The sequence below is a fragment of the Nicotiana tomentosiformis genome, chromosome 11, assembly GCF_000390325.3.
Source record: "Nicotiana tomentosiformis chromosome 11, ASM39032v3, whole genome shotgun sequence".
NCBI classification, from domain to species: Eukaryota; Viridiplantae; Streptophyta; class Magnoliopsida; order Solanales; family Solanaceae; genus Nicotiana; species Nicotiana tomentosiformis.
The window spans coordinates 118,800,658-118,811,204 of record NC_090822.1 but is presented as its reverse complement, the minus strand read 5'-3'; the positions used below and the strand labels follow the sequence as shown (position 1 = coordinate 118,811,204).

General features: G+C 33.1%; 1 protein-coding gene across 5 annotated transcripts; it reads right to left on the bottom strand.

The window, feature by feature from the left end:
* Positions 1-1,013: 1,013 nt before the first annotated feature.
* Positions 1,014-4,846, bottom strand: LOC104089600 (zinc finger CCCH domain-containing protein 46-like). Of its 5 annotated transcripts, none has more exons than XR_004505197.2 (9): positions 3,679-4,846; positions 3,130-3,312; positions 2,861-3,040; positions 2,669-2,769; positions 2,313-2,576; positions 2,084-2,231; positions 1,670-1,882; positions 1,497-1,557; positions 1,014-1,406 (listed from the first exon to the last, which is right to left on the bottom strand). XR_004505197.2 is itself a non-coding variant. In XM_009594530.4 (9 exons), the coding sequence occupies exons 1-8, from the start codon at positions 4,707-4,709 to the stop codon at positions 1,544-1,546; spliced, it is 2,154 nt and encodes a 717-aa protein (XP_009592825.1). In that variant the 5' UTR covers positions 4,710-4,846; the 3' UTR covers positions 1,014-1,406; positions 1,497-1,543. The 5 variants fall into 5 exon arrangements, 3 of the variants coding, with proteins under 3 accessions (XP_009592825.1, XP_070044189.1, XP_070044190.1); XM_009594530.4 differs by having other exon boundaries at positions 1,497-1,577; XM_070188088.1 differs by having other exon boundaries at positions 1,193-1,406; positions 1,497-1,577; positions 1,670-1,885.
* Positions 4,847-10,547: the final 5,701 nt, after the last annotated feature.

Genomic DNA, 10,547 nt, shown 5'->3' with positions numbered 1-10,547 from the left:
GAACATCAATTCAATCACTTTATGTTGTATCATTATTATAAACAAATCCTGTTTAGACTCTTTAATGTTAGTGAGAAGACAAAATTATTCTAGTAGTTATTAGGGGCAAAAGGATCAAAATTTGGCTGCACATGTACACAATAGATTAAATGGAAAGCATGCCAAAACAGAACAAAAGGGCAAAGACACATTTAAGTATGAATAAGGCTATATGGGACTTGAAAGTGAAAGTGGAGTTTGGGGGGTAACCCCTCTCTGATACCATTCAAATTTTGTGTCAGTAGCCATGTGATAGTATGGCCCTTCAACCCTCATGTCCAACTAAAAGAAACCACAAAATGAGACAAAAGAGTCCCCCTTAAAGTAGCCTTTGATAGCACAAAAGAACACATCTTTTTTAACCCCACCATTTTCCCTTCAACCCCCACCCCTCCAAACCCTCCCCAAAGGAGTAGTATCCGGACCAATTTGTGTGCACTTCCATAATAACTATAACTCTAGCATCTATCATCCTCTACCAGCACAAGTATCGAATACACCAAGAGTGTTTATACAGATGAAAAGAAATTGCCCAGCTTTTTTGTCGCTACTGAAATTTGAACTCTGATCTCCTATAGTTTCACTCACTTAATTGACCGTTAGGCACAACCTTGGATGCCCCTTTCTTCCCTGGTTTCCTTTTCCAAGTATAATCCCTCTACTCCTAATAAATGATAAAGGAGTTAAAAAAGGCAAACAAAGATCTTTGCAATCTACATGCAAAGTATTCACACTTTTATTTCCCTTTTGAATACCTAGTTCCTATGTTGCTCGGACTCTTCAAAAATACTGACGGTTGCGTGATGGATCCTCCAAAAGTAGAAATATTTATGGAAGATCCGACACGGGTGTGACAGCATATTTGGGAAGTCCGCAGAATATAGCCTAGGTCCAACAAAGTAAATGGTAGTAGTATCACCCCATTCTTGAAAATATTGGAAGCTAAATCTAGAACCCCACTTAGCAGAAAGTGATGATCTAAAAGGCATTTTTCATATTTCAACTTTAATTTTTACATGATAGCAAGTTAACAACAGTGAAAAACAAAGGAAAGAGAGGAAACTACTATCATAACTAAGGGTTACTACTAGCCTGCCTTGGATCTTTTTGCTATTGTTCAAAGCGTGGTCCAGCACACAACTACAAAAGAGGGTACAAAATAAACACAGAGAGAGACCCCACTCCCATTAATCAGTTCATCTGTCCTTTACGTATACATTATGTATTTGTTGTAAGTAGTATGGTATTGATGATGACAACAATCTTGACGAGATCTTCCTTACCAATCTTTACTTCTGTTGTTGGTATACTTTGGCTATACAGCTAGAGGACTTTTACTTCTTGTATATGGTACTACTCAAACTTTTCTGCATTAAAAAACACAGAGAGAATCTAATTTAGAACAAAAATGACAAATAAAATTGAAACCAAAAGCAAATAAAAAAAGATTCTTTTACCAAGCTAGTTAATCCCTCCTAGCTAGCCTTGCACAAACTCTTAACACCTACATTTCAATGGCTTCTTGCCCAGAAGTAAACCTGGTCAATGACCACCTCAAATTAAGTTCTTTTCACTCTTTTTTAAAAACCAAAGAGAGTGGATTGAGAAAAGATGTTGAGAGGTTAAGTACCTTGGCATGTGGAAGTAACAAGATTTAAGAGAAGCCATGTTGAGGGCAGAAGTTGTGGGAAGCATAGAGATATTGTTAGAAGTAGTAGTAGTAGTAGTAGTTATTGGGGATCTAGCGCCGGCTTCAGCTGAATCAGTGGAGAATGAGGCCTGGTGTTCTGCAGCAGACTTTGTTGGAGAAGCAAAAAGGTTATCAGGAAGGATGTGCTCCAAGCTGCTTCAACACCAAACAAAAATCAATAACATTAGAGAGATTCCAAAAACACTAATTTGCACTATTTTAGAACCAATTCTAGCAAACTCTGACATCCTCAATGGGGACACCAAAATAAAAGGCTCGCAACTACAAGCTTGAACTAAGAATTCATGCTGTTAATAATCTTGAAATTCTATTGAAGAAATTGATGTTCAGTACCTTTCTTGAAGATTAGAGTCGTCGGTGTTGGCGGTCTGCTCCTTGCTGCCGTTCTCGTTCCCAATATCGCTAGGCAGCATTTCCTGAGACACCTTCTCATCAGATGCATTATATGGGGCCTTGGTAGCTTCATGGATATCGTTATTTTCTGTAGAAAGAAATAAAATCAGCAAAAACTCGAACCACCAAACTAAAGTAGAAAACAGCAAAGAATCTCCCAAAGGTAAACCTGCAGGGATTTCTTCATCAATGCCATTAGACAGAGGAAGAAGACTATGACTGTTTTGAGAGTGAAACTGCATCTCCGAAGCAGTTGGAAGACTAGCAGAGAGACTTGACGGGAAGTGATCATTGCGGTGTTGATTCTTCAGGTCCATCAGCTGCAAATTCATTAACCTTCTGCCTTGAAGTTCAATGGCTTGCTGCAATTCAGCCTCCTGCTCTAATTTTCTTCTCAACATCATCTCATGCGAATTATAAAACATTCCTGCTCCTATATATGAAAAGACAATTAAAAACCGTCAAACAAATGAATAATCCATCTTACACTTGAGAAGAAAATCAGAAATTTAATTCATCTCTTACCAAAGGGAAGGTCATATGGCTCCCTAGACTCAAGCGCTGATGGGCTTAAACATGTCGACAGCTCTCCTCTATCCATCGAATGCTGTTGTTGCAGTTGCTTCCTTTAATTCAATCAATAAGGAAACATTAGGCATGAATAAAGGAGCCGTAATAACTCAAGAATACACTAACATGGTGATCATCAGTTCGTACTTGTCTGCGACTTTTCCTTTTTCCTTGTAGGGCTTGACAAGTACACGAGAATCACACACAAAATGAGGGTTTCCTTTAGCCAAGATCAGCTTCACAGTTTCTGGGTAGACAAACGTAACGAATCCAAACATGCGCTTCTGCTGATACGGAATTCTAACATCTTGAACTGGCCCATACATGCTTCAAAAACAAATTACAAGGGCACTTCACTATCAATTTTCATTCCAATTACAAGATTTTCAAGAATCTAGACCACAATGCACACGTACCTAAAGTAATTAGACACATCCTCCTCCTTAAATGTGCTATCAGCAGGAAATGTTAAGTAAATCTGTCGCGAACTTGAATTTGAGATACCGCCCATCGCCATTGCTGAAAAATCACTTCTATCAGGCCGGCATCGACCAAATTTGTGGAATTCTTCTCCCATCATAAACGCTGCTGCAGCCGATCTGCAGTTCAAGACCATACATGAAGATACCTCAAATGTCCAACCAATATTCCAAATCCCAAGCTCCAAATGATGTACCAAATCAGAATAACCTAAGCAGTATATACTAGACTATAACTACCTAACCTTAAACAAAGTGCTAATTGCTCCGGATAAGTTTTTTAATACAAGTACATACCAAATCAAGCTTAAGATTAGACTAGAAAGAGCAGCATAAATCACCAAATTACTAGCAAGACAAACATTTACACCTTCATCAAGTGAGAAATATTACTACCCCAGATTCAAGAAAGTTATAAAGTCAAAAACTTTCCTTAAAAGAACAACAAACAGAAGCAAATATCAGCTAAGGATACATCAAAAATACCTTTGGTTATCATTCAAGATGTTCATACACTTGTTATAAGCAAGTGGATGATGATGAGCACCAGAAGCCATAAGAGAAGCAGCAGCAAACCTCTGTTGTTGCTGCTGTTGTAAGGCTTTCATCCTTAGAAAATCATCAAAAGAATCAACTTTATTATTACTAGGAGAACCAACAATAGCACTAGACCCATCAGAATCTTGAAAACCACCAACACTATGCAAAAACTTGCAACTATTCCCATTCTTGCAAAACCCTCTTGCATAATACATGCAAGGCCTCCAACCAAACCCCCCACTACCCCCACCCCCACTATCATCTAGCCCCCCACCCCCACCAAGAAAAACATCATTCACTGAACAACTCCTCCTATGAAGATGAGGGGTTTCCTCACAATTCCCATAAGGGAAAACAAGTGAATCACTTCTACCACTAGGACTCATAATTGGATCCAATGATGACTCATCAAGAAATGACAAGACTTGATGATCTTGAACTTGAACACTAGTATTACTACCAAACTCATCATTAAGCTCATTGTTATTATTGTAAAAAGGTAGTGATAGTGAAGTAGTTGAAGACCCAGAAACAGAATTAGTTGAACCATTCACAACAGCAGCATAAGATAGTGAACTAGAGCTAGCCATTATTGGTCTAGGGCTTCTAGAAAACACAGGTGACCCACTAGACCACGGTGAATTAGGTGAAGAATGAACAAACCCATTATTGGGAATCATGATTCTTGGTGAAGATTGTGGGAAAGGGTTCAACTTTGTAGCATTTGACATGGGGTTAAAAGGTGAAGGAGAGTTAGGAGTTGAAGTTGCAGATGAAGTGTTTGATGAAAGTCCTAAACAAGCTTTAGCTTGGTTGATTAGTGAAACCAAATGGGTTTCTGGACCAAAAGCTAATCTTATCATCTCCTTTTCTCCTTGGTCTTGTATCAAAATATAACCCATGATTTTTGAAGCATTTTCTGGATCCAAACTTTGAATCCTTGATAAAACTATCTTTGTTGCTTCATATGCATCCATTGCAAAAACATTCACTACTACTAAACTACTTCACTGGTGTGAGTATCACTACTACTTCTACTACTACAAACCCCTTTGGTTTTTCCCTAAAGTTGGAACCTTTCTAGAAAGAGAAACAAGAGAGAGAAAGAAGGACAATGATAGAGGATAGTAGACTTTTAAATAGTGAGTAAAAAGATTTTAAAAAACTTTGAGAAAGAGAGTGAAAAAAGTAGTGATTTTGAGGATTTATTAGAATTTTGTGTGGGGTGGGGGAGGGGGATTTTGGGGGTGGGGTTAGGGGAAGGTTTTTTTTTGGGAAATTATTAGGAAGAGGTGGCCAAGATATAAACCATGTTATAAAAGGTAATGATAGGGGTTTGATGTTATATTTGTGCAATCATTACATGCCTTATTCAACGTGATACTTGAGAAGGATATAATTGACCTAGCAAGGAAAATTAGTGACTCATTTTATTTGTCTCAATTTAATTGTTTTAATTTGGCTAGACATAAAAATTAAATCTAGTATAGATTGTTAATCTTCTCTATAATAGTGGTGTTCCAATGCAGTTAGTATGCATCAATTATTACCTTTTATCAGTATGAATTATTTTAACTACTAAATTCTGACAAATATGAAAAAAATATTACCTAAAAAAGGTAGTTATATGTAAAAAAATATCTCGTGTTCACGTAAGTTCTGGGGAAAGGTCGTTCTCAAAGGATTTAATATAGACAATCTAGCCTAATACAAGTAGTAGTGGATGCTTTCACGGCTCAAATTCGTGACTTATAGGTCATACAGAAATAACATTACGTTTGCTTTAAGACTCTCCTACACTTAATTTAGTATTATATTTGCTCAAATTAAAAATTATTTTCTAGAATTTTCACTCATTTTATTGATCGTTACAGGCTTAGAGCACACCTTTGGATACAAATAGGATTATTATTATGATCTGATTCATCATTTGCTAGGATTGTTGTTGTTTTCCTGTCATCAAAATAAGATAATATTGCTAAACAAACTAATAAAATGAGCAAAATACATGTGAAACATCAAATCGTCACATACAGCTTGGAAAAATAGAAAACGTTATGCTTGTTTTTCAAACTGATTAGATAATTAGTCAATCATTTATCGTGTTTAATACACGTGAACTGTCTGATAATTTTGTTTGATGCTATTACATCGGGTAATTAACTAAATTTTAAATTACTTTCATATTTTGAAATGAAGATATTTTTAAATCTATTTTGAAACTAAAAACTTTTTAACTCTATATCTAAATGTTATTTTCAAATATAATAAAATTCATGTACATACAACCTTTTTTCCAAAATCTGGTCAAATAAATAATGCACGAGTCCAAAATTGACAGTAGTTTAAAATATCAAAAGTAGTAGGCTAAAAGAGATAAAGGTCGTCTTTCTAATAGATTAAAAATGTAGTAAAAAATACGAATGTCTTATATAGTTTCTGAGTTTAATGCAACTTTCAAAAAGTAAAAGAGAAGTGCAGCAGGAGATTATATCCAATTAAAAATTTGATAAAGTTTTGAAATTTGGATCCAATATAGTATATAAAAATCTTTATTTTTTTCTTTTTTGTGGCATCAACTGTTTTTTTTTCTTTTCATTCTCTTTTACCCTCACCATATGCCAATATTTGTTTATCTGGCAGTAAAGAGTGTGATTGACGGATTGTTCTTTAAGGTGTATCTTGTACTACTTGATTTTCAGTCGCGATTCTAACGAATAATTATTTTTAAAAATATTATCGGTGTCATCACTAAAAAAGTTTGTGATATTTGTCTAAAATAAAAATGCAATAATAAATGTTAAAACAAGTAATGGTTGTGTTTAAAAGATGAGCACAAATAGGCACACTCTCATTATCAGGAGGGAAACAATCCAGCTCACTATTAATATCATTTGTTTCGAATTTAAGTACGTAGAGTTTTAAAATACTTCACCAAGGGCTTAAGCTCATTTTTCTAGCCAACATATTTTTCCTATTTTGTCAATGTAAAATTTTCCTTGGCTTTTACATAAACTCCCCTTCGTTAGGATTCAATGTCCTTATCGAAGTTTGCTCCATTATCTTCTCAAATATTTGAAATTTGTCTAAACTTAATTGAACGCTCAGATTTGCCCCGCAACAATCGAAAGGTTGCACACTAAATAACTTCAAATATCATGTTACAATCAAGCTCACTAGTATATTATTCACTTTGTACTTAGGCTCGCATAAAGTGCGTTGCTAAAGTCTAAAACTTATTACCCAATATAAAAAAAATAGATTTAACTTTTTCAAAATCATAGAATTTTTTTGAACCGATAATTTAGGTTCTATAAAAGGTTAAGAGCCCGTTTGGGCATAAGAATTTTTTTATTTTTTCCCGAAATCAGTGTTTGGCCATGAAATTTTTAATTTTCACTTGAAAATAAATTTTAAAATTTTTCGAAAATTTAAAAAACTCCAAAAAATATTTTTTCAAATTTTTCACTCAGATCACTCACAAAAATTCAAAAACAACCCAAAATTATATTCATGTCCAAACACAACTTTAATTTTCAAATATCTCACTTAAAAAAATTCACTTTTTTTTTAAAAAAATTACAATTCTTATATGGAAACGCCCACTAAATTATTGTGTTTGAGGGGTAGGGATAGAATAGCAAAAAACAAGAGCATTTGCCTTGATGATGCTGCAGCACAGGTAATAAGAACCACAACTTTTTTTTCTTTTAGTTTGGGGGCAGCACAGCATAGGGGAGAGTAAATAAATTAGCTTTATCTCTCAAAGTCTAGTCTTTATCTTCCCTAATATTTTGTGGGGGCTCCTCTCTCCTCTCTTTTTATAGAAATGGACAAAATAATGCTGAGTATTTCAGATCTGCTTCACAGGGAAATGTTTCCTGTCAACCACTCTCCCCCTGTCTTCACAAGTTCGCATTCAACTAGTAATAAATTGTTGTTAATTACACTCCACAACCCATTTAGGCCATTTTTCAAAACGGGTCGGGTCATAACCTTGTGGATCATAGTAAGTTCGGAGTTTTGAAGGAGAACCTTGGACCAACGGTAAAGTTGTCTTTGTGTGACCCATAGTTCACGTGTTCGAACTGTGGAAGTAACTAGTAATGCTTGTTTTAGAATAGGTTGTCTACATCATACCCTTTGGAAGTGCGACCTTGACCCGAGCCCTGCGTGATTTAATAAATGAGTCTACCCTAAACCATTGATTGTTCTATTTCGCGACATCACCATCTACCCTCTACTAAAATAAATTTTGCTAAAAATTAACTATATCCGATCTTGATAGTCAGGTCATTACTTAAAACTAAATAATCAAATGCATAAGTTAACAATTAAGTAAATAATAATTGTTGAAAACTCAAAGGAAGTTCAATTTCGAGAAAAATGTTATCATAAATATAGGATTCTGATACTTTTTTTATAAAATAATAAAAAAAACAAATAGATATTAAAATTAGTGTTAAAACTTAAACAGGCAAAAAGAAAAGAAAAATGTTAGTACCATTTTCTCGGTTAATCTCAAACTCAATTAGCACTAATTACCATTTACCCCTCCTTTTCACTTCTTTCTTTACTTAAACCATTCCCCAAAAAGAATACTTTTAACAATTTAAAAAAAAACAAAAACAAAAAGAGAAGAAATATTATTTTATCAATAAAACTCCGGGTCAAATGGGCAACCCGAAGTCTACACAGTACTGTCGTTATCCATTTCATATCCCCAAAAATCTAGTCAAAATTTTGTGCTACGTCTAATCACGCGCTGTGATTGAGAGTGTAATTGATTACTGGTGATGTGCGTTGGAATAGTGCACGTTCACTTTAAAAAGCATAATTATACTGACAAACTTCTTCGTTCTCCGTACCTTTTCCCAATTCACTTAAATTGTAAATTAGATTCTCTTCTCTATTTATAAATTTTAAATATTATCGTGAAATATGGTAGGATAAATAAAATTCTTTCACACTTCTTAATTAGAGTATTCGAGTCCTTAAAATAAAATATAAAAAAATTCTAATACTTAAAATAGATCATATTCCTCTTTTTTTTAGTGTCCTATCAAACAATTCTTTTTTTTTTACTCTAAATAAATAAATAAATAAAATAAATAAATAGGCTAATTATTAATATTAGATTAAGGTTTCATTTAAGATTTCTATAATGTGTTTTCTTCTCAAACCTTTTCATTTGAAACTTTTTTTCCTTTTGGTTAAAAACGTACGATGAGTTCAAAATATGTGGGTCAACGCATATATTTTCGAAAATCCAGAAACTAATTTCTTAATTTTTGAAATATTAAAATAGTATTCATTAGATAAAATGAAATATAATTTACAATTGAAAACTATATACTGTTCCTTTTAATTGAGTAATTTTACATCAAGATGTATATTCTTTTTGGTCCAGGAAAAAAAATTCACTTCATATTTCACTTAATGTGTTTATATATATGCAGCTTAGTAGGAAAAAAATTTAATACATTCAATATTTACATCAAATCAATGAATATAGCATGTGTTTTATATTTATTACTTTATTACTTAATTATAATTAAACACATTATTTTTTCCTTACCCATAAGAGTTGTGGTAGAACGGCACGTACATTTCATCCTTAACAGTAGGTCACTTCTCTGTTCGAATCCTGAATAGGAAGCTACCTTTATTAGGGGACGCTTTACTCTCGGACACAAGGGTCTATTTGGCCATAAAATAAATTCCATCTTTTTTCCGAAATTTTTTACTTTTTTCTAAAATTAGTGTTTTTGACCGTAAAAATTTTAAATTTCATTTGAAGTTTGAATTTCAGATTTTTTGGAAAATTAAAAAAATTTCAAAAACTGTTTTTTAAAATTTTTACTTCAAATTCCTCTCAAAAATTCAAAAACAACTCCAATTATATTCATGTCCAAACACAACTCTAATTTTTAAATATCATTTTTACTTAAAAAAATTTAATTTTTTTGAAATTTCACAATTTTTATGTCTAAATGCCCACTAAAACTTTTTATGCGAATTTAAATTTAATCAAATTTCAATACAAAAAACTATATTTTTCGCTTATGTACAAGTTAATTTGGTCAAAGGCTTTCCAACTACTTCAGCTTCCATGTCATTATGCCTTTCATATCAGAGGCATAATTAATGAATGGAGCGGGTAAAAGTGCAAATATGAAGAATTCCTTGGGTAAAGAAAATACATTATTGGAATTTGTAATATAGTATACTAATGTTTATTGTCTTGTCCGAGAGACCACCTAACCCTCCAACATTAATGTTGTTAGATTAATTGTCCCTAACATCAAACCAAGTGGGATTGGGACATGCGTCTATTCAAAGGTTTTATAACATGCTTCGGTAGTACCTTTGGGGAAAAAATCTTACTTTCTCGGTTCTATTTTATATAATATTATATTTTTATTAGTTCGTTAAAAAAAGTATGATATATTATCAAAACTTTTTTTTTTTATGAGAAATTTTAATAGAATGCTATGGCATACTCTGACGGGGTTAATGGACGATCAAGAAGGCCTATGGACTAGGTTGATAACCTCCCTTGTATTTTAGGAATTTCAGTTTTGTGATTCTAAAATTCCTAAAAAGGAGAAACGATTATGGTGAGTCGATGACTATTGTTCCTTAAAAGCGCCCGTCTAAGATCGGCAAAACAAAAAAGTGCTACTATATCATGTTTAAAATTATAATTTTCAAAAGTTTTAAAGTCATAAAAATATTACATAATATTTAAAATCATAATTTTTATAAATATTTTTTATTAAATTTTATGTAAAATCAAATTACGACAAATAAAG